This window comes from Setaria viridis, chromosome 2 (genome assembly GCF_005286985.2).
Source record: "Setaria viridis chromosome 2, Setaria_viridis_v4.0, whole genome shotgun sequence".
In the NCBI taxonomy this organism is placed as follows: Eukaryota; Viridiplantae; Streptophyta; class Magnoliopsida; order Poales; family Poaceae; genus Setaria; species Setaria viridis.
This window is the reverse complement of record NC_048264.2, coordinates 22442970-22466311: the sequence shown is the minus strand read 5'-3', so window position 1 is coordinate 22466311 and position 23342 is coordinate 22442970. Positions and strand designations below refer to the sequence as shown.

General features: G+C 46.3%; 3 protein-coding genes, 1 long non-coding RNA gene and 1 pseudogene across 4 annotated transcripts; 3 read left to right on the top strand and 2 right to left on the bottom strand.

Annotated features, from left to right (window-relative positions):
- The first annotated feature begins 1935 nt into the window (after nucleotides 1–1935).
- On the top strand, nucleotides 1936–7843 carry LOC117846374 (serine/threonine-protein phosphatase PP-X isozyme 2). The gene is made up of 8 exons (XM_034727525.2): nucleotides 1936–2265; nucleotides 3699–3851; nucleotides 5504–5566; nucleotides 5659–5744; nucleotides 5840–5915; nucleotides 5990–6258; nucleotides 7063–7141; nucleotides 7227–7843. The coding sequence occupies exons 1-8, from the start codon at nucleotides 2119–2121 to the stop codon at nucleotides 7275–7277; spliced, it is 924 nt and encodes a 307-aa protein (XP_034583416.1). The 5' UTR covers nucleotides 1936–2118; the 3' UTR covers nucleotides 7278–7843.
- On the top strand, nucleotides 2264–2647 carry LOC140222055 (uncharacterized). Its single transcript, XR_011897623.1, has 2 exons — nucleotides 2264–2401; nucleotides 2479–2647. It is a non-coding gene; the product is annotated as an uncharacterized lncRNA (long non-coding RNA).
- Nucleotides 7844–8802: 959 nt separating the features above from the next.
- On the top strand, nucleotides 8803–11025 carry LOC117846376 (uncharacterized). The gene is made up of 2 exons (XM_034727528.2): nucleotides 8803–9209; nucleotides 10525–11025. The coding sequence occupies exons 1-2, from the start codon at nucleotides 8934–8936 to the stop codon at nucleotides 10699–10701; spliced, it is 453 nt and encodes a 150-aa protein (XP_034583419.1). The 5' UTR covers nucleotides 8803–8933; the 3' UTR covers nucleotides 10702–11025.
- Nucleotides 9930–12305, bottom strand: LOC117846375 (extradiol ring-cleavage dioxygenase-like; annotated as a pseudogene).
- A 232-nt stretch (nucleotides 12306–12537) lies between these two features.
- On the bottom strand, nucleotides 12538–21358 carry LOC117846373 (grpE protein homolog 2, mitochondrial). The gene is made up of 6 exons (XM_034727524.2): nucleotides 21109–21358; nucleotides 18302–18485; nucleotides 18039–18229; nucleotides 17782–17949; nucleotides 17514–17642; nucleotides 12538–13261 (listed from the first exon to the last, which is right to left on the bottom strand). Exons 1-6 carry the CDS (start codon nucleotides 21259–21261, stop codon nucleotides 13139–13141), a joined length of 948 nt encoding a protein of 315 aa, XP_034583415.1. The 5' UTR covers nucleotides 21262–21358; the 3' UTR covers nucleotides 12538–13138.
- Nucleotides 21359–23342: the final 1984 nt, after the last annotated feature.

Here is a 23342-nt window from a genome sequence, read left to right as displayed (position 1 = left end):
TATGCAATGCGAGCACAATTTGAGGAAATCGCCAGCAAGGTGGACGTGGAGGAGGGGATTGGGGTTAAGGGTTTGAAGATTGGAGTATGCTTCAATAGCTTGATAATATTAACAAAATAGTCACTAGCGATGGTAGGCCTAACTGTGGATTGGTGGTGGATTGAATGCAACAAAAGTGAGATAGGGCGGTGCCATCGGCTGGGTGGTGGAGGCTATATGATGGGTGGGTGCGAGCAAGCACAATTAGGGATGTGGTGAGGGTGGTTGAAACGACCTGATCGCAAGCAAGTGTGTAATAAAACTATTGTATGTAAGCAAAATTTACTCTGGACTATGATTAGGTAAAGCGTGGCTCGTCATAAAAATGTGGTTAACAAATTATTAGCTACAAGTGTGGCAAAATTAGTCGTGAAAAAAAAGTATGCCAAATATATCAGGAGGCTAAGGAAGTGTGGCATGTTATAATTATATTGATCGGTCAAATAGTAGTCCAACAACATAAGGTTTAACTAAGGGGGTGTTTGGGAGCACTCCACTCCAAAAAAATTGCTCCACTCCACCAACTCCGAAAATTTCGCAGCCAAACGCGTCTAGCTCCAGCAACTCCGGCTCCAGGAAAAAGGTGGAGCAGGGGGGTAGATCCACATTTTTTGTGGAGTACCTCAAGAGGTGCACAGACCTCCTCGTGGCGTTGGTGGGTATTTACCCACCATTGTCACTTGTTACATATTACCGGTTCGCGAAACATAAAACTCCCGTCGCCCATTCCACCCGCGCGTCGATCGCCGCCCCGTCCCACCCGCGCGCCGGCCGCCGCCCGCCGCGCCGCCCGCCGCGCCGCCCAGGGCAAGCTCCCCCGCGGCGACGCGACCGGGGCATAGGCTGGGCCATGTCCATCTTTTGGCAGGTGCCGCAGTACGTAGAAGAGAAGAGGAGAGGAGAGAGAGGAAGAAGAGAGGAGAAAATAGAAGAGTATGATATGTGGGTCCGTTAATAAAGGGTAAAATAGACCATTCACAACAAGTGCTCACGTTTTTGGAGCTGGAGCACTGCCATCAGCCAAACACGTGCAGGAGCTCCATGCTTTTGCTTTTTTGGAGTTGGTGGAGTGGAGCTAGGAAAGTGTGGAGCTGGTGGAGTGGAGCTGGTTTTTCTGGAGTGGAGTGCTCCCAAACAGGAAAAAGGGAGAAGAAAGAATACGATAAATAGGCCTAAGGATTTTTCGCTGTATTTCTCTAGCCAATTCAAATGAAATGAATATTACTAGCGGCAGCGTCTACCAAATCAATTAACATGCTTTGTCCTTTTTCCCTCACATCAACTATTTAAATGTCTAAGAGATAAAATCACAAAATTGCGACGTGCAGAAATAAAATTGGAAGCAAGATGACAATAGCCTACATTCTACAGTGATCACAATTCACAGTTTCAAGTGGATGTTACTGTCAAAAAAATTAGGCCACTACTAGCGCCCGGACATCCAATGTTAATTTTTCCATCGGACGCTCTGTTGCAACATCAAAATAAAATATCTGCAATATCGAAAATATATAGCTGCAACATTGAAAAATATGCGAAAAAATAACTATATTGTTTGACTTTGGAATAGAAAATTCCCGCCGCACATGAACACTATGTTTCATACAACATTCACTATGAAATATGTGAAAATAATAGTCGCAACATCGACAATTAAATTGAAATATATTTCAAACCGTCTGATTTTTTTTACATTCCGTCAGAGTCTTAGCATTAAAAAAATTATTATGATCTGCACCGAAACGGCCAAACTCGCGGAACAGGGGTAAAACGGTATGCGCGGTGATCCGGTAAGCTTACCGACTGCCGCTCGATTCCCAAAGCCAAGAGAATCTCGGGCCCAGCGAAATCGCGGTAGCCTTACCGCCCAGCGAAACCTTCGGCCCACAGACAGGCTACGCCACCGGCCATCCCCCCCCACCCCCCTGCCTCCGCCGCCTCCTCCTCCTCCTAACCCTAGAATCTTCGAGAAGCACCCGGCGAGGAGCCCGCTGCCGCGGCGCTTCCGGAAGCTTCTGGAGGGAGGAGAGAGATAGGGGGAGTGGGGACGGCCCCGCAGCGGTGGCAGCGGAGGCGGAGATGGGGGCGTCGGATCTGGACCGGCAGATCGAGCAGCTGAAGCGGTGCGAGCCGCTCACGGAGGCGGAGGTCAAGGCGCTCTGCCTCAAGGCCATGGAGATCCTCGTCGAGGAGAGCAACGTCCAGCGCGTTGACGCCCCCGTCACCGTACGTGCCGCGCCCTCCTTCCCCTGCCCCTTCCTCCCTCCCCGCCTCGATTCGGTCTCCGCATCGATTTGGTGCGGGAGGTTTGTGCCACCGATGTGATTCGCAAGGGTGATGTGAGACCGAGCGTGCAGATTTGGTAGGTAGTTGGGCTCCTGCTTGCGATTGTAATAGGCACCTCGCTGGATTGCGACTCAAGGTTTGTTTTGGCGACAGGATGATATCAGATAGATATGTTGCTTGGTGCAGCTGATATTGGCGAAATGGTTGTTATGCTTTCTCTGGTTGCTCGAGAAAGATGCCGTGATGTGAACGCTTGTAGTAGTCATGCAGCTTACACTTATCCTCACTTCACATGGAGGTTGTTGCCGCATCGTTCTTTTAAGCTGATGTGTTGTGTGGGGTTTCATTAGTGATTGTGTGCGTCTTCATAAAAGAAAAAGATTGCGTGTAACTTCATATAAGAAAAGGATTCTGTTTATCTTCATAAAAGAAAAGGATTGCGTGTATTGTGCTGCAGGCGACAACATGATTTTGGGTAGGTACTGTCGACGTGCATAGAAAATCATGTGTTTAATTTGTGGCTATGCTTCAGAAAGTAATGCTAGTTGAAGGGTGTAAATCTCTGTTTTGCCGATTTGCCGATATATTAGTGTGCTTATTCTATTGGGTGTATAAGTGAAATCCCCCAGGTTTTGCTATTCATTTGGGTTTAACTTCAATGCTAGTTCGTTCCTAGCATGTATTTATGTCAGTTATGTTCTAATGATGCAAACATCAATGATCAGCTTAGTTTCATGGATTATATTGGCACTTGGCAAACAACAATTTTTTGATTTAGTTCATTTTGTTCCAAAGCAGCCTTCACTTTCCTAGAATAAAATAGCAGGAGTGACGCTCTTTTCATCTAGGTAAAAAGCACCCCAAGAAACAGTTTTCACATTTTTTTGTTCTTCCTTCCACTATTAAGTTGTAAATTCTCCTGATAAATATTTGTTACAACCACTTTTTGATACTTATCCCCATTTTATGTTAAGCCATTCTACCTTGATGCATTTGTTAGATGTATGCCAAATAGTTAGATCATACTGTATTTAGGATGCATGATGAGGTTCCACACATGGTACCATCAATTATGGACCTATGGCAGTTAAATGAGCTTTACTGTATGAAGAAAAAAACTAGGTTGTGGAATGGTAAAATGGTTCGCTATGTTTGACAACTTAAAAAACTGGAACAGCTTGATATTGTGTCCTTCTGGCTATAAATTGTTGATTTCACTCCATATATTTGATTCATTGTGTATTTTCATTAATTTCTAATGAACAACACTAGGTCAAATATGTGTTGTAAAAATGTCTGCTTTTATTTTTGGGTTGGTATTCCTACATGTATTCGGTCTGATTGCTATAAGTTATATTTACATTTGCAACCAGATTTGTGGAGACATCCATGGACAATTCTATGACATGAAAGAGCTGTTCAAGGTTGGAGGTGATTGCCCAAAGACAAACTATCTGTTCCTTGGGGATTTTGTTGACCGAGGATTTTATTCTGTTGAAACATTTTTGCTTCTTTTGGCTTTAAAGGTAAATTCTTTTGCTATCTCTAGAACTTGTGTCATAAATATTATTTGTTTGTGTTTTATTGCTAGGCTTCATTTTGACACTGGGATGGCTTTTGGAAAGAGCTTTTTTGTTAAAACTTTTGTACAGGCAGCTTCTGGCTTGCAGCCCAGACAATCCAAATTAGCCTTCTGGACAAGCTCTTATTGATGGTTAGCTTCCAGTCATGGTGTGTGCATGTATCAATTTCATGAAACTAACAATGGACCAGACAACAGACCATGAACTAATTTCTCTGAGTGATACGTATAAAATTGAAACATAGGAGTGATAAAGCGTGTGTATGTGAGATTATGGCCTATTGCAATTATTTCTAGCTAGGTTTGGGGTGGCTGGGATTGGCTCATTGGGAAAATGCTATGGTAATGATGTGCAATCCAAATAATAGATGGCAGCAATTTGAAAAGCCTGTGAATTTTTGTTGTCTCAAGTTATCTTGACCGACCTCTATATTCTGGATATAAATTTTAACATCCTCATAAGTTCCTCCTGTCTGAAGATAATTGTTTATCAATTATCAACCCTTGAAATGGTCTCTCATAGGATTTGGACATGTGTTCAAAATGTCAAGCTTGATTGCTTTGTTAGGATGTGGTTCAGCTGGTCCACAGCTATATATCAAACACTGGCACCAGAACAATTTGGTTCTTTCAACAGATTGTGGGTGATAAGACTTGAATTATATCACATTGATCTTGTTATGCTGTTTTCAACTTTAAGCCAACAATTTTCAGAATGATCTTAAGAAAGGATTGTAAAAGCCTGAGATGATTATAATAAAGTTATTAGCTCAAGCTTATTTTCATACTGAAACAAATCAAATATTTTTAAAATGGCAAGTACCACTAAGCTTGAAGTAAAACATATTCTTATGGTGTCAAAATACTAGGAAAAATCCTAAATAGAAGGATATCATGGGCAGGTGTGCAGCCCTGTGTCAGCTATATATATGTGAGAAAACGATGAGAACTAGTGTGGCCACATCGACCAAAAACTACTTGTGTTGCCTTGTGCTTGTATGTGAGTCCACCATAGGGAAAAACTAATGTGTGAACACTAAATAGAGGGAGTTATTTCCAACAATGAGCCTTGTTAGAATGGCCGTTTTGGTCTGATGCCATTCCTCTCATGGCACTCCTTGTTCATGACCACACCGAGTAATACCGGAAAAGACTGTCGTGCAGTAGGTCTGTATTTACTATCCTCATTATGGAGGGTAGATGTTGATAATCTTCAAGGTACCTAGCATGCTTAGCAATTATGTTCTGCTTCCAACTGTACTTGTTCTTTATGGTTTATCAGAACAACTGTGCCATATTACCTTGAAAAAGGCTGCATTTGTCAGCTTAACATGACATCTTACTGGATGAGAGAAATGATTATCAAATGGATGCACTATAAGTATAAAAAGAGAGGTCAAGATACACTTGTTATTTTGCTTTGAGGAGTTATGCCTCCATCAAGCGTTTTTCATTCATTTATATCTGTTGCATGCATCCAGATTTCTGAATTTTATATCAAGCAGTATCTAATTTTTTTTCCTGTAGCATAGCAAGACCAAATCTTTACCCCTATTTAATTTGTGCTCCTAATTGGTTTGATTAAAATATCTTCAGGTTAGGTATCCCGACCGTATAACTTTAATACGAGGAAACCATGAGAGCAGGCAGATCACACAGGTGTGGGTTACTTTTAGCAGGGTATTTTATTGTCCTGTCATGAAAGAGCATCTCCTTTTTTCTTTCCCTCTGAGCTCATTCATTTGCTGCAGGTTTATGGATTTTATGATGAGTGCCTTCGCAAATATGGCTCAGTCAATGTCTGGAGATATTGCACAGATATATTCGACTATTTAAGGCAATCTTCTTTGGATACTTATTTTAATCCAAGTAATACCATCATGCACTGAATTACCTATGAGATCTGATGGCAGGTCTATCTGTTCTTTCCAGTTTGTCTGCACTTATCGAAAACAAAATCTTTAGTGTCCATGGAGGCCTTTCTCCTGCTATCACAACACTGGATCAGGTAAGTTATTATCTTGGTGTTGTTTCTGTCTGTATGTGTCATTTTTCAAAATGTTTTAACCTGTGCTCTATCAGATAAGAGTAATAGATCGCAAGCAAGAAGTACCTCATGATGGGGCCATGTGTGACCTTCTATGGTCTGATCCAGAGGATGCTGTAGATGGTTGGGGATTGAGTCCTCGAGGTGCAGGATTCCTCTTTGGTGGAAATGTAGTTTCATCATTTAACCACTCAAACAATATAGATTATATTTGCCGTGCGCATCAGCTTGTCATGGAAGGGTATAAATGGATGTTCAACAACAAGATTGTAACTGTATGGTCTGCTCCTAATTACTGCTACAGGTACTTCAAATTCAAGGTTTAAAAATTTTCTTTTGAAGTTGTCAATGAATCTTTAAATTGTGCTGTTGATAAAAATCTAATGTCCTGATGGTTTACATAAACTATAGGTTATTGGTTATTACCAAAAATCTGTTTGAATATAGACTATCTCTGGACTCTGAGGGATGGGAAGGATCTGTGACTTACTGTATATGTTTTGGTGACATAAGCTGTTAAACATTCACCCACCAATTAAATCTGCCAACTCATTTGAGGCTGAGCTGTTTGTTGTTTCTGCTGCCTCCATGGTTTTGTTTTATATTAAAAAATAGCTGAAAATTGTATGTCGTCAAGTTTTGGAAGATGATATACATATACCTATAGTGCCTGCTGAGTTTTAATATTTCTACTGCGCAGTTCTTCTGGTTGCCCATATGCTCACCATATTAGGATTTTGGAGGCCACTTGAACCTAGGGAACTGTTTGAATGGGAGGACTTGAATCTTGATCCTTAAGATTTAGTTTGAATTTGAACTTAGCCTGAAAATATCCTAGAGCAACCCTACTTGTATGTTACCTTGGGTGTTGTTTGCTACTGAACTTCATCTTTTTTTCTGTTTCTCATCTTCTTTGTCAGCTTGTAATGATGCGTAAATATATACTACCTCTGTTCTCTAATATACGACGTTTAGGACAAGCTAGCTACCTCATTTTTAACCTAATTAGCTTGTCCTAAATGTCATATATTCAAGAATGGAGGGAGTTTTCTTTTTTTGTTATTGACATCACAGATTCCTTACCTTACAAAAAATTACCTTCTTGTAGGTGTGGCAATGTTGCTGCAATCCTAGAGCTGGACGAGAACCTTAATAAACAGTTCCGTGTATTTGAAGCTGCACCACATGTTTGTATTCTCCACCTTTGATATGTCATACCTCTATTGAATAACTTATCCTTTAGCATCTAATTTTCCCATACTTGTCCTTTAGGAATCAAGAGGCGTTCCTTCTAAGAGGCCTGCACCAGATTACTTTCTGTGATGCTGCACATTGAACGCCCGAACTTGCTGCCTAATTTGTGCTTTCAAGCACTGCACTGGCACTGGCAGGCAAGCTCAGCGGAAGATGTCCCATGTTGTAAGAGCTCAGGCCTCACGGGAGTCCTGCCAGGAGGTGCTTTCAGGATGTGTAAATCTAGTGTCACGTTCTCCTTTCAGGCCTATGATTTGTAAGAGAGCTGATGTTGGCATTCAGTTTTTCACAGAATAGCTCCCATTTGAGCTCGAGAAACATGTGTCAATGAAGGGGTTTCGTGGGGTGTTGTGCACTGGTACATGATGTAAAATTTTTGTCGCGGTGCCTTCGTCCTAAGAAAACCAAGGTAGAGAGTGATTTGCAGATGGTGTGCCTGAATATCCTGCTTTGTTGCGCTGGAACATGTAGGAAATTTTGTAGCTGACATTCGTAAACTTTTAGTAGGAAAGCATGTGGTCCAGTACCGTTTGCGTCTAGCACTAACTTGCCTGAAATATTCGCATGTAATGATTGTAATGTAAGTTGCTCAAGCAGCTTTTCTAATATGGCTAGCTGTAAATTTACTAACCGCATTTGATACTGTGTTGTGCCTTCTTTTTTTTTTCTGCTGTACTTGTGCGATTATGCAGTTTGCCTCACTTCCCCTGCCTTCTTTCTTCTGCTGTTCTTGTGCGATTATGCAGTTTGCCTCACTTGTTGACAGAAATTGGTCGTGTGACGTTGATGCTGGTAGGAATAATGTATCGTGATGATTTTATTTGGAATTCGAGGACAGATCTGGCAGATTTATTTACAGTGCACTGAATGATTTCATGTGACTCAGCTGGTTGGTCCACTTTCAGACTGTTCACGCAAATCTCGTCTGAATAAGTAAATTAGTGGTGGTACTAGACGTGAGTTGAAGCCAGTAGTATTCTGATTATCTGATATATAGGGTCCATTCTGCCCTACTTCATCGTCAATGTAAAGATGATACTAGATTTATTGTGAAACTATCATAACATATATTTTTTTATTTAAAATAAAATTAATTTTAAAGATATTGTCGATCAAAGATAAAAGATGGTTTGCTTGATCATCTGTCACTTTTGGGACTATGGGGTCTGCATCAAACCATTCATATAAACTTTCAGAACATTTTTTTTATTTTAACCTAGGTTATTTTTTCCGGGCACAATATTTTTTTCATTTTTATTACAGTTGAATATTTTTTCTCCAAGCAACATTTTTTGCAAATATGACGGATGAGCCGTTTTGACTTTTCTATTATGTATCTAGATATAGATATAAGGTATATCTAGATGCATAACAAAGTTTATGAATCTAAAAATTCCAAAACGACCTATAATTTAGGATGGAGGATGGAGGGAGCGGTAACTTCCCCATAGCAGATTAGCAGTTCAGTTCAGTTAGTAGTTTCATTCCTGATAAAAAAATACTAAAAAATTGATAATAACATAAACAAGTTTAGGCCCACCTGTCAATGTCATATAAGTACTCCGTATGTTCCATTAAAATATCTTATATTCGCTTGTTGTTCCCCCGTGTCGACGGCTCGCCACCTCTCCCCACCCCCGCTCCACTCCCACCCCGCCTCGCCGGAGGCCGGAGCACGCCGCCGCGCGCGAGCCTGCGCCTGCGCTTGCCGCACACGGGCGGAAGATGGACACCGTGGCTCCCCGCCTGAGCCGCTCGTCGACACGGTACGGGCCCGTCAGCAGCAGCGCCGCCTCCTTCAGCGGGCCCGTCCGGAAGTGGCGCAAGGCCTGGGTGCCCCTCGCCGGCGCCGGCGCCGCCGGGCCCGGGGGAGGGGCTTCACGGGGTGACAACAAGGTGGTGCTGTTTAGGTGGACGCCGGTGAACGGCGGCGCGGGAGGAGGGGGAGTCGCCGACCGCGGCATGGAGCCGGCGGCCGGCGGCAGGCGGCGCTACGTCCCGGTGAGGCTTACTGGCTTCAGAGATTGGGTTCGTTTGGGTTGTATGCTTGGTTGTTGTGCTCGAGTGGATTCGATTTGATGCGGAGATTTGAGAACTTGGATGCTTATGGTTGGATTGGGGAGTACAGATTGTGCGAGCAAACGTAGGATTAACGGGTAATGTGGATTCGTATGGATGGATTTGAGTCTTAATCCATCCAGTAGCATTTCGTGGATGGGGATTGTACCTATTGCTTGGGACCAGTTAGGATTTAGCGCACTTTTAGTCAAGGTTGGGTTGGGTTAAGGGGTTAGGGTTTAACTAGTTCATTTGTGGAATTGTGGTGTGTGCTAGCTTTACCTTCCGGTTAGAAGCTGTGCAGTTCTGTGGTACACGAATTGTGGGATTGTAAATGTTTGGGAGAAATTTAGTCAAATGTGTTCAGATCAGGTTGGTATTGTTCATGGCTTTGTTCGTTCTACCACATATTCAAATTGCAGTGAGACTGAGAATGAGGATTTATCCACATATGAGTCAGTGTAAGTGATGGCCTTCCTCGTGGATTCTATTTGCTTTGTACCGTAATCAGTCGTCTGTAATCTTAGCTCAGGATTGTTCCAGATACTGGTCAGTGTGAGTGATGATCGGAATAAGTCAACTGAGTTGCTCGTGTTCATCTTTCTTTGGATTCTACACAATGTGTGCATTGAGAAGAGATCAGATTCTAGTCTCAAATGTGAATTAGAAAAGAAGGCAAGTCTTGTTTGAGAATATGGTTAATGATGCAGATTTATAGTCTTCTGATTCTTAGCCATCTAACGGCAAGCAAAAATAAAATTAATGATGTTCCTGTTGATGAAACATTCTCCTTTACTTGATTATGCCATTGATTTGCAATAGGCAGGCTCCAAATGTCTGCATATCCCTCCCACTTCCCTTTAAATTTCATCCAGAGCCAAGCAATTGATCTTCTCTCCATGTGTGTGAACACTCGACAATCGTAGTGTTTAGTGATATTTGTTGGTTGGCTGAGCAGGGGCGGAGCTATGCTCTACTAAATTATTGGCAAAGACTACTAGTGAACATTTGCTTGCTGAAAGTCTTGAATTGAATATTTGCTTGCTGAAAGTCTTGAATTGGCATCATCCAGAAAACTCCTGTGTATCCCATACTTTTTGGATCTCTCATAAGAATTTCTCTTTGTTAAAGCCAGTAAGGGTAAAAGGATGTAGCTGTCTCTCATTCTGATAAGTTGTACAGTCTGTTAAGGCTCGTCATGTAAACAGCTTTTCTCTAAGAAACCTGCAAAACTTATATATGCATCTTTGTATTTCAGGCTGCAGGGGAGGCGCAAAACACTAGCAAAAAGGGCACCAGCAGCGAGCTCAACTTGAACCTTGACCTGGAAGACCCCGATGATGACACCGATGCTGATATGAGCACGGATGAGCCACGCGACGTAGAAGATAGCAACCCGCGTCCAGAAAGCCGGTTGAAGCGGAAAGCATTTTAGCCCCGTGGCCACCTATAGAGATGTGGATTGGAGCACCAGCTTTGTCTTCCACCAGAACCTTCCGCCCACGAAGCGGATTTCGTGTACCATAATCTAAGCATGTAACTTGTACCAGTCAGCCCGTCCCCTTATGCCTATTCAAGTATTCAGTGTAGAGTGTTGTGTATCTTCGATGATCTGCCCATGTTCACATGCTATAATTGGTCTGTTCGGTTATCACTTGTCAGTTGCCACTCCTGTAAGAAGATAGCCGTGAACTTTTCATGTTGGTGTGTACTGCTCGACGTAGCAACATCTTAATGTGCAGAATCCCAGATGTTTGAACGGTGTGTCTGAAGATGAGCGATGAGAGTTTTTTCATTCTTTGCCGTGCATTCAATTATTTTGCTTTTCGAGGGATGCGGCCGATATTATGCCGGTATACAGCAGAGCCCGACTGCCCGAGCATGATCAGCTCGTGGTGGTAAACTTGTAGGAAGCGTAGGAGAGGCTCCCGGTCCAGCTGTGGTGGATCAGCTCCGCCCTCACGGCGCCGCCGTTGGCGTTGGCGGCGCCCAGCGCGACGTGCAGCGGGTAGAGGTGCTCCGTCGCCATGTCAGCGCCGTCTCCTCGCACCGCCTCACGTCGTCGTACCTGCCGCCCAGCAGCGCGCCATGGAGCCAGGCGTCGAACTCCGCCGCCGCGAGCGGGGGGTGCCCCTCTGGCGCAGGTTGTGCGTGGCGCTGCCGGAGCCGAGGACGAGGACGCCCTCCTCCCGCAGGGGCGCCAGCGCGCGGCCCACGGCGTGGTGGTGCGCTTCGTCGCGGCCGGGCTGCACGTAGAGCTGGCACACCGGGATGTCCGCCGCCGGGTACATGAGCATCAGCGGCACCCACGCGCCGTGGTCCTCCTCCACGGGACCCAACCCGGCTTGCTCCAGGAGAACCTTGGTCCTCTTGGCTAACTCCCGGGCGCCGGGGGCAGGGTACTTGAGCTGGATACACAAGGGTTAATTGTTCTTTTTTTTTTGGGATGCGATGGCGATGCCAATGGAATCGCGATGAGTGAAGAGATGCATCGGATGGGAGCCGCCTGGGTGGTGGAGGAGAGGCGCGCGGGCCTATCTGAGCGTAGCGTACCTGGTACATGGGCGCCGGGAAGCCGTAGAAGTCGTGGATGGTGCCGTTGCTGCCGCGGACGACGCTCACCGCCGGCGCGGCCGTCTCCCAGTGCGCCGACACCACCAGGATGGGGATGGCGCGGGGTCGGGCCTCTTCGTCGCCGCGGCCGGCGGCCACGATCCGAAGAAGGCCCTCGCCGGGATGGTGTCGTCGACGGCGAGCATGGGCGAGCCGCGGTGCGACAGGAAGTAAGTGTCCATGGTTGGTTGGTTGATTTGGGACTTTGGGTCTTGCCGTAGCCTCTCGCCGTTGGCGTGACAAATAGTATGATTTTTAAATCATGCATGCATGATTGATGGCCCGTAACAGGAACGAGCTCAGAAGCTTTTAAAACTGCTTATAGCCTAGCCGCCCATCGGCGTGATCGCTCCGGCCGGAGTACAGTAACAAATCAAAGTTTTCTTGTCACCTCAGTACTACGGGTAGGTAGATCAAAAGGAGACAACAAATGTCTCCACCAAAACGCAAAATGGATTCCACTCCAAACAAGAGGCCGCAGCAGCCTGCCTGTCGTACTGTCTCCGGTGACTAGTGCAAACTACCGTACGGTCAAAACTGTCCTGTGTTGATGCGTCTTGAACTCTAAACACAAACTGAGGAAAGAGAGTTTCAAGTTGGTGACTGGGTGTACATGAAGTTGCAGTCATATGCTCAGATGACAGTAAACAGAAGAACAAACAAAAAACTCAGCTACAAGTTCTTTGAGCCATTCTTAATCCTCCAGAGAATAGGCCAGGTGGCATACAAATTCCAACTTCCAGATACTAGCAGGATCCATCCAGTGGTACACGTATCTCAGCTCAAAAAAGCAATACCCCCTGACACAGTGGTAAGCTCATATGAGGATCTAAACTGTGTTACTGCTGTTACTACTCTTGTTCCTGCACAGGTACTGGACATAAGTCTGCACAAGGTGGGCAACAAGGCGGTGCCATATGGACCGGTTAAGTGGGACTCGCTGCCTACGAAAAGGGTGACCTGGGAGAACTTACATCTACTGCACGGTGACTTTCCTGCGATGTCTGCAACTGTGTGAAGATCTTCAGCAAAATGGAGGTGGCGAAATTCTGGGAGCACTCCAGGATGAGCGCTTGCTTAAGGGGAGGGGGATTTCATAACCCCGTACTGGGCCTGAGGCCATGTAAGTGTGTGGGCCATGGGTCGGTGTGCGTATGGGCCGAGCCTGTGTAAGCAACTATATATGCACCGTGTGCCAGTGAGCAAGGAGACATGAAAGAATAATGAAACGGATCCGAATCCCTATACCGGCAGGTAACTTAATCCCCGGCTGTTTTCTGCTCAGGCTGGTCTGCCTCTTCGGTTTCAGCTGCGGTTGCGCCTCCCTCTGTGACACCGACTTCTGCAGGGCGCAGGACGCGATCATGTAACATGTAGCCCACCTGAAATGAACAATGTGTCACTGATGTCGCTTGTTGTGAGGACAATGTTGGCAATTCACAAGATATAGCCAATTTTAAAATGAAATTTTAGAGCAATATAGGATAGTAATATGTATCAGAATGCAGCGGTGGAACCACTTGCTGAGACTCTACATGGTAAGAACACCGTACAAGTTAACTTCAGACTCATTTGCCTCGCTGAGATACAAATATGTTGTTACTAAGAGACAGATTCAGTTACTAGGATAGTATTCATTCATTGTGATCAATGGAGCACAATCAACTGCTCAGTTTCAACAAACCACTCTAGCCTAAAGGCAAAAGCTGTGGAATCTATTGTAACAGAATTACTTAAGTCCTGCCAACTCCACAATATTATGCTCCAACTCTAAACTCCAGCTGGAGCTAGCTCTGAGTGGACTTGGAGCTATCAAGATGGGGGTGTTTGGCTAGGAGTGTACCTCCAGCTCCAAAAAAGAGAACTTTTAGGATGATTTGCCATTGTTACCCCTAACTCATGGCCCCACATGTCATCCTCTCATGAAATAATAGGCTTGGCTCATTGCAATTTCAGAAATTCCAAATAAATCTCAAAGGTCCATGTGGGCATTAGCAAGTGGTTGGAGTGGTGCAAACCTTTAGTCCCACATTACTAGTGGAGAAGAAGGATGGCATACATAAATATGGTGGTTGTCTCCACTCCTCTGAGCTATGTGTGTGGGGAGAGAAGGAAAGCTCCACACGCGCGCTCGCTCGCCAAGCCTCGCCGGGCATGCGACACCTACGTGAATGGTCTACCGAAATCCGGCCTTCAGCCTTGCGGTGGTGTGGTTTCCTTTTATCGTTTTATTTTTTGGTTACTTGGCTTTCAAGTCAGCAAGATATATGGAAGCCTAATCGGTTTAGATCACGATCGCGACATGAGATCGTGGGTTCTCCTATATATACGACCCATCGGCCTCTACCGAATAGACATCTAATCGATCTCGGGTTTTTGCCTCTTCTCGCTGCTACGCCACCACCATAGTCAACTCTATCTCGAGCGCCAGCGTGCACCGACGAACGAGAGAGCAGGTCTCCGGAACCTCTCGCTCTTGTGATCCTGCACTGGGAGAGGGCAAATAAGGTTTTTGGGAAGCGCTCCGCGCGACTGCTCAGAGTCTTCGCCACGGCTCGTCTTCCGTCCAAGTCCGGCATTGCGGCGTGCCATCATCTTCGACATCGTTTGCTGCGCTCCCCCCGCAACACCATTGTCGTTCCATCAGCACCTCCTGTCATTACAGCTGAGTACATACACCATGATCTGATCTGCTATTTCAGCATGCTTTCTAAGATTATGTTGGTGTGCTTGATGTTGAATAGTATGTTAGAGATTTACACGCTAGGTTTTGTTCTTGTCATGATAAATCTAGTTCGGAATTTACTCTTATGGTTGTCTAATTTTCCAACATCCTCTTCCACCTTACCTTCCTCCATAGAATGACTCACGCGGGATGCGTCATGGCGGCGCTAGCCGATGGCGAGCAAGCGCGGGTCAGCGGCCGGCTCGGGCCGCACCTCCGCTCCCGAGCGGCACGAGTCAGTGGCTGCAGGCGGCGCGCGGGGTGCGAGACGGCAGCGGGCGGCCTGGAGGACGGCGGCGGCGTGGGCTGGGCGGCGGCCACACGCGAGTTAGGGGACAACAGCCGTGTGCGAACCAGGGGCCGGCAACGGTGCGGGAGGCTGCGAACCAGCGGTAGTGTTGGGGGTGGGCTATGGCGGCGGGCGGGCTGGAGGCCGGCGGCGCGTGGGGTGGCCGGCGGCAGACGAGTGAGGGGAGGCGGGGTGGGCTACAACGGCAGTCATGTGCCAAGGATGTTGCAGCGCCTAGGGGTCGCCGGCAGCGGCCGTGTGCTGTGGTAGCCGAGGCTCGGGGGCTTGGCTGGACTGCCGCGGGGTGGGGAAGTGAAGCTCCGGCGGCGAACCGGTCTGCCGGGGTGCTAGGCGGTGGCCTGCAGCGGTGCCCTTGCGCCCTTCCTGGCGAGTCGCGACAGGGGGAGGAGTCTGCGTCCACGCCATCCCTTTCCCACGAGGATTCGGGAACATATCCAGTGCTGCCTTTACTTGAGGCCCGCGTCGCTCCCCCCGGGCGACACGGGCGGCGCTCTCACCGCCACTTCCAACTCTCCCCTGCCTCTCGAGCTCTCCTCACCACCATCAGAGGGGGTCGCCGGAAGCCCGCGCAGCCCCAGAGAATGGCGGCGATGGGCAAACTGGCCCGCGCGGGGCCTGTACGCAGGGCGAGACGGCGCGGGGTGGCAGTTGCCGGGTGGCGCGCCGGGGTGGCGGCGGCCTGGACCCGGCCCCATCGTGGGCGGATCTGGCTCCCCCGCCCTCGGATCCACCGCCCCAGCCCTATTCTGGCAAGTGCCCGGTGGTGCGGAGGAAACCGGCCGCAAGCGCCCACGCTGTGGAAGCTCCTGGCTGCCCTGGTGCCAGATGCGCGGAGAAAGGGCTGCGGGCGAGCGGCGCGGCATGCGACGGCAAGACGGCGTGAGCGGGCAGTGGCGGAAGGGGAACAAGTGGTGGCGGCGGTTGGCGATGGCAATGGCGATGGCGAGGAGCTGCAGGCCGGGTGCCCCCCTCCCCCTAAGCAGGTGGCGGCGGTGGTTGCGGCCATTGAGGCCTTCCTAGCGTCGGCAGGAGGAGGCCGCGGCCGGCGGGAGCCGAATGTGTTGCTGCTCGGCAGAGGCGAGGAACGAGGGCGGCGATGGCGGGGAGCTGCAAGCCGGGTGCACCCCCCCCCCCCCCTCCCGAGCAGGTGGCGGCGGCGGTTGCGGCCATGGTGGCCTTCCTAGCACCAGCGAGGAGGAGGTCGCGGCCGGCGGGAGCCGAGGAGCCGGATGTGCTGCTGCTCGGCAGAGGCGAGCAACAGGGGTGGCAATGGCGGGAAGCTGCAGGCCAGCTGCCCCTCCCAACCCCTCTCTGTTGGCTGCGCCAACTTCTGCCGGCGGGAGGATCAGACAACTAGCTACGTGGCGGCATTCTTCGGCTCCTTAGCACCCGACGGTCCCCGTGCTCCTGGTGGCGGCGCTGTTTTCTAGGGAGGGAACGGAGTGTAGGCGAAAGCCTTGTGCCTGCTTGCAGGTCAATAACGGCGACGCCCCCGGGCACCGCTTCCCTTCTTCAAGGCGTCATTCATTCCCCCCTTTTCCCTCCCTTACAGTGAGCTTCCGGGTGAAAGCCTTGACCGTGTTGGTCGGATGACGACAGCGCCAGTGGCGTCGCCCCCTCCCTTGAGGCGTCATCTTGTAAGCTCAACGGGTTCTTGCTTAGGTCGTCCACCTCATCCGGGTTGCTTAGGTCGTCGTCGTCTGGCGGATGCTTTGCCGCCCCCTCTTCTCTGGCAGATGCTTTGCCGCCGTCGTTGGTTGGCTGCTTCGGGCGGATGCTTTGCTGCCGTCGTTGGTTGTGTCGGGCGGATGTTTTGCCGCCGTTGTTGGTTGCTTTGGGCGGATGCTTTGCCTCTATAGTTGTACTGGTTGGGTGGATGTGTTGCTACCATTGTTCAAACTGTGTGTGTGCCCGGTTGGCCCGCGTTGTAACGTTTCTAAATATTATTCCTTCTTAATATAAAGATACGCAGCTCTCCTGCGTATTCACGAAAAAGATAGGGGGAGGAGTCGGGGATGGGAGGAGAAGCGAACCGGAGACAGGGAGGATGGGAGGATGCATCAGGAGGAGAAGAAAAGAATACAACAACCGGTATGTTTGTGTAACCGATGGTAGAGGTGGGTAATTATCTCCGAACTCCACGAGTAGGTTCATATCTGAGAGTTTTGGAGTTGCAAATGAGGTGCTCCACCAAAATAAACTGGGGCTCCAAAAAATCCATGGAGCTGGGCTGCTCCAAAAAATGGTAGAGTTGGCCTGTTTGGCTAGCTCCACTCAATTCTGCCTGGAGTTTGGAGTTGGAGCCATGCCAAACAGGACCTTAGTAGCACAGAACAAATTGCCAAGCTACAACATAACGCAAAAACCAAGCAGGGCTGTATACAAGTTGGCGGCAGATATATTCCAGTTTCCACTTTCCAGCTATGGTTGCAGTACAATTTGTAGGACCATATGTTCATATCAAAACAAACCACAAGGATATGAATGAATGAATCCACACAAGTCAACAGTTGGTACGCAAACAAGCATAGATCAAGACAACATGCTTGGATTTCCTAGAATATGTTGACAAATAGATAGTAAATTTATGACGGCATACCTTTACAACAGAAGCAACAGTTCCTGGTGGCTTCGAAGGATCAGGGATTTGGAAAATTGCACAATGCCGGCTAGGATCAAACTTCTCATTTATTGGATCGAACTTTTCAACTCCAAACTTCTTGAGAACCTGTTCAGATTTGAGGGCAGATTTTCACACTAGGGGATCTTGTTACACAATCCAAATTAAGGAAAACATTGGAAGGAAAAAGTGTCCCTGTAAAGGATAAAGTCTTTTTTTGGCAGTCAAAGGGAAGCCACAAGATTACCTCTGCTAGTTGCTTGTCAGTCATGTCTACACCCTCCAGAAGTGTTTTCAGTAGTGGCACAGCTCCAGCAAAATCTTTAGAGGTATCTATTTTCAAGAAGCTTTCCTTGACAACAGATGACGCTCTAGCCAAATTGTCAGCAACATCTAACAAGCTCTTAGAGAAGTTCTGCATGCACAATTGTGACAGATGCTATAAGCAATAGCTAATTCAGAACATTTCATGGAAATACATGTCAAAACATGATGGAAACAGACCTGTACTGCATATTTTTTGGAGTTTTCAGATTCACGCTTTGTCCGAGCCATGATATTTTCCATTTCTGCATAGCTGTGCAAAACCTTATCCTTCATATCTTTGATTTCATCATCCTTGGACTTCAACAATCCTTCCTTCTCATGAACTAGCTTCACAAGATCATCTTTTGACAGATCAAGATCTTTGATACCTGTATCAGAAAATGCAGTTCATTTAGTACCCCCCACTTCCTAATATAGATTGGGACTTCAGTCTTACAGACCTTGTTCTGATGCCATCTCACTTCCAGATGAAATACTGTCTTCATTGGATCCATCTGAGGTGCTTTCATGGTCCTTTGGTTCCTTAACTTCCTTGTCACTTTGTTGGGGCGAAACAGATGAGAACCCAAACCTTTGAAAAATGCTGGTCGAGTATCTTGAATGATGATTCAAGATATACGGAACCTGGTAGTAAAGAAAGCAAGAAACATCTATAATAAGAGAACACATAGCATGAGCACATAGCACTACTTTTTGGTTATCCATGTTTCCCTAAACAGTTCCTCAACAAAGTGTACTAAATGAATTTAAAATAATAGTAAGACTGGTCTTTGAATGATAGTTTTTACAACATCAGATTACTACTAGAATTCCAGTACCAGTAGTTCAACTGGTTTCCAGGAAGATTGTGGGTAAGAACACATGCATCATCAGTACTCCATAATTTCCAAGAAAATAAAGAAAAGCGAATGAGCATCCATTTCCTGGTTGCCAATTACTGGTTCGAACAGTCAACATACAATCCTTATGATTCAGCTCAACACTCGATGTATTTTCCCACTTGTATGCATGGTGGAAGTAGAGTTTGTAAATGATAGGAAAAATAATACATGTACCATAATCAGCCCTGTTGAAGCTTTATGCCATCTTAACTAAGTGTCAGGGGAAAGTAAAATGGCAGTTTACTGCAGAACTCCACTATGTTGTTATTAAAAAGACACCCTCCTTTCTTTTACATGAACATCCTAGGGAGCAATTTTATATTTTATAAACAAATTATGCAATTTCTCTATGATAAGAGGAAGCTAGGTGGAGCACAACCATATGTTCCTAAATTTCCTACACCATATTTCAAGTATGCTCAATGGTCAGTTCCTTTTTTGCTCATTTGACATTAAGACTAAATAGTGAGGTAGTTCAAGGGAGAACAATTCAGGTAGTAGAACTTAAAAGAGAATGTGGTGATCACGGGGTTTTGGTTTTGTAACGTGTTTTTCAAGTCTAAATTTCCATTTGCAGAGGAATATAGGGAGTATTCTATCGTTCCTTTTGAGGTTTCCTTCTTCGACAATGATGTGACAGAAATAGAATAACATAGAGAAATGATTTTAAAATTACATTTACAGAATACCCAAACTTCAAGAGACAAATGCTATATGACAATTGATTTTTAAACTGTTGATCACGGCATGGCAACCTATCCTCTATGTCACAGATAGGAGCAACTCTACACAAATTCTGAGGTACAACTACAAAAGAATCAACATTAATGAAACATTTACATAGACATTCAACAGATATGATCACCTATTCACCTTATTATTCTTAAACAAAAATGTCATCAAAATTAACATGTGAAGTTACCGAAGGATGCTGCCAAGCTCAAGTGTACATTACTAGCTGGCTAAATCCTAAGAAGCTGCTATGGAGCAATTCCAGTTAGCTCATAGAATGTCACTCTACCAATAGTTTGCTTCCCTTCCATGTTTTAACAGTATAAATTGGACACCTACCATAAAACAAGAAAATTAAATAAATAGGTTTTGTGCACTTAAATCCTCGATTACAAATGTGAGGAACATAGAACAATCCAACCAACACATCCTCAGTTAGTATACATAATACACTTATTGCGCATGAATGGCAATCTCACCATCACCAACAACAAAGCCTTTTATTCACAAGCTTGTAGCACCCATGGCCGCCGGCGGACCGCCGTCGACGTGAGCAGAGACACGGTGGATATCGGTGGGGAGGGCAAAGTACCCTGAACCCCTTGAACAAGTGTTCTATTTCTTTTTCCAGATGATAACCAGCAGTTTAGGATCGGGTACAGTATAAGCCCGTCTCCTTCCGGTTACAGACACTGACCGATCAGTCCCACACGACAGCGTTACATAAAACGTAAATATCAAAGCAAAAGCGTATTCCTAACTCCCGTCTTCTGTTCGGTGACAGACTCCTTCGTCAGTTCATGACATCTCCCTCCCCCCTTTTGAGCTTGCTGGTCCTCCAGCAAGTTGCTCAGGAAAGCGCTTCTGCATGACGTACCAGTCCTCCCATGTCGCCGAGTCCGCCAGCAGATGAGTCCATTTGATGAGAGCTTGAGGGAATGCTTTGATACCACTGTAGCACCCGTGGCCGCCGGCGGACCGCCGTCGACGTGAGTAGAGACACGGTGGATATCGGTGGGGAGGGCAGAGTACACTGAACCCCTTGAACGAGTGTTCTATTTCTTTTTCTAGATGATAAACATCAGTTTAGGATCGGGTACAGTATAAGCCCGTCTCCTTCCGGTTACAGACACCGACCGACCGGTCCCACACGACAGCGTTACATAAAACGTAAACATCAAAGCAAAAGCGTATTCCTAACTCCCATCTTCTGTTCATTGACAGACTCCTTCATCAGTTCATGACATCGCTAATTGGGGTAAACTAGAGATCAAACCCAATGAGAGCCAGCAAGAAAATAAGTACACTGTGATTACAAATTAGTGCCTGAAATGCTACCAGCAACAAGAACACTAAAACAAAGGAGTGGAGGAGTTCTCCACAGGTACATTGGCAGCATCACCCAGATCAATTGTTTTTATGCCACGCCACATTCCAATACCATCCTAATCTACCAAATGACACATAAAAATAGAACCTTTAGATCGACTGGCTAACCCTGGATGCAAAATCCTCACAGTAGAAGCAAGGAATAGCATCAACACCCCAGAACTACTCGCCACGCCAGTCGGCAGTAGCCCCCTGATTCACCAAACAAACAACCGAAGAGGCGGTGTAGAAATGACAAATCTCACCCTGAGCGAAGAGAAGGAAGCAGTGAACGGCTCTGCGGCGGCCGCCGCCGCCACACCGAAGCGCGCCACCCCCGTGCGCCGCGCCGCGGTGGACGCCGCCACCGCGACGACGCACTGCCTGGACACGCGCGCGAGGAGGCGCGAGGCCAGCATCCCTGCGCCGCCCGGGATCAAATCGAGGAGCGCGGCGAACCTTCCGCCGGAACCAGGAGATGAGAGCAGCAGAGGGAGGGAGGGAGGGAGAGCGGAAGCGAGAGAGCAGTCGGGGAAAAGAATGGAGGATTTACGCGAAAATTACCGGAATACCCATGGTACATAGGAGTAGGGTGCTGCAGTTGCAAGGGGGTGCTTATGTCTTTTGGCGCCGGAGGTTTAGTGCGTCGGCTTGTCGCGCAAGAAGGGTTTAAGGCCTCGATGAAACCGGCTGATCTAGCTTACTAGTTTTTTAGGACATCCCGCTGCTCCCTCCGTTTCCAAAATACTGTTTGTTTTGATTTTTTGAAATATATAACTTTAGATATATGCATCTAGATATATATTTATATTTAGAAAAAATAAAACGAATAGTAATTTTGAATGGAAGAAGCACAGCTAGTCATCGGACAACGGGTTGTAGCTTTTTCTTTTTTCCACCACACTTGTTGAAATATCATGCTCAGGCGACTGTCGCCGTCAGAGATTGTTGTTGTTGTTGTTGTTGTAAAATTGAAGTGGACAACAACAAAGTAACTTAGCTACTTAGATTTCTTGTGTTGGCAAGTTAAGAGTAGTGTCGACTCAAATACCATTCTTATGCATTCAGTTAAGTACTCATCTACTGATAAAAAAGGTGTGTTTGTTTATGTCATTATGTGAGAGTTTTGTGTCTGTATTGTATTTCGACTAAAAGAAATTAAACAACTAGAGGTGTGTTCACGAGAGTACTTAAAAATGAGCCAAAATAAGATTAACAAGTCATCATAAAAAATTTAGAATAGATTAATAAAAATGTGGAATGATCTTGATTGCTTCTATTTATTAATCATATTTTGTGCTAATCGACTTCTACATGCAGGTACACATACTAAAGGGTTAACAATGACAAGGATTATAGAACAAATTTTGAATTGTAGAATAACTTGCTTTTTGAGATGGAGGGAGCTAGTATCTCGGAGTTGTTCCAGCACCAAAACATAATCAAATACATAAGAACCCCAGGAGTATATCACACATCGAATGGGATAACATATTACCCTACAGTTTGTTCCATCTATTTCAGAATCATGATTTTGAACATCAACGGGCTTCATGTCTTCTTAGCGACTTAGCGTGCCCCCCGAATCAGAAGGGGTTCCCTAAGGGGCCACCGTACCTTAGTGTTTTAATGTTAATTTGAACGGGAATTGCCCTTATATGAGGTTACATGCATGAATTGACTTAGGATAAAATGCTCCACTATAAAACTGTAGTATTTTGGATTGGAAGCTCCATATGCTAGAGATATTTCTTCCGCCAGGTACAAGTTGGTAGTAAACGATGAGCTCCTTTGAGGAATCCTTTTTAGTAAAAAGGAGATGCTTCAAAACAAAGGAAACATATAACTCACTGATCACGAGATACATATGACTATATGGGCCATTCCGTTTTTCTCTTCCCTTGTCTCTTCAAGGCATGACCATGATTCCAGTATGTAAAACGCGGCCTTTTCAGACAACTCACGCTTATTTGCACTCTGCTTGCCCATCTTATCTTTCGCATGATCAACTCATAAACTTCTGACCTGCAGTGACATGGATATATACGCACTAGGATTCTGGCTCTTCTAGATCGAGATGCTGTGCTCTGAATGCAAGGAGAAAGCACCGTCGGCAATGGGGAAACAACGTTCATCACCATCAGGAAGGAAGAACCCCATGCGAAAGCGCAGTATGGAGCTGTTGTGCGCCATTGCTCAGCCTCCCAAAGAATGCTGGAGCATCAGGGAACGGATCAACTTCAGGATTGCCCTGGCGAGGTATATAGTTCTGCTGAAACATGAACCAGATATACCGCAGTACAATCCCAACATCTTGAGCCTTCCGACTGGAACGACAAATCTGTACCACCATTCATTCCATGTACAACAATTCTAAACCTAGCTCCTTTCGTAGATTCGGTCAGGACTGGCCACGAGTTGCACAATTCATCGCCACAAAGACAACTGATCAGGTAAGAATGCCCCCAGCCAGGCTCACAGCTTGTCTCCTGCTGCTTTG

Coding starts and splice junctions, on each gene's coding strand:
- LOC117846374 (XM_034727525.2), top strand. CDS start 2,119: ATGGGGGCGTCGGATCTGGACCGGCAGATCGAGCAGCTGAAGCGGTGC. Junction 5,916..5,989: donor CTATCACAACACTGGATCAG/GTAAGTTATTAT, acceptor GTGCTCTATCAG/ATAAGAGTAATAGATCGCAA. Junction 7,142..7,226: donor TATTTGAAGCTGCACCACAT/GTTTGTATTCTC, acceptor CTTGTCCTTTAG/GAATCAAGAGGCGTTCCTTC.
- LOC117846376 (XM_034727528.2), top strand. CDS start 8,934: ATGGACACCGTGGCTCCCCGCCTGAGCCGCTCGTCGACACGGTACGGG. Junction 9,210..10,524: donor GCAGGCGGCGCTACGTCCCG/GTGAGGCTTACT, acceptor TTTGTATTTCAG/GCTGCAGGGGAGGCGCAAAA.
- LOC117846373 (XM_034727524.2), bottom strand. CDS start 21,261: ATGCTGGCCTCGCGCCTCCTCGCGCGCGTGTCCAGGCAGTGCGTCGTC. Junction 18,486..21,108: donor CTTCCTTCTCTTCGCTCAGG/GTGAGATTTGTC, acceptor CTTTACTACCAG/GTTCCGTATATCTTGAATCA. Junction 18,230..18,301: donor TGAGATGGCATCAGAACAAG/GTCTGTAAGACT, acceptor TTTCTGATACAG/GTATCAAAGATCTTGATCTG.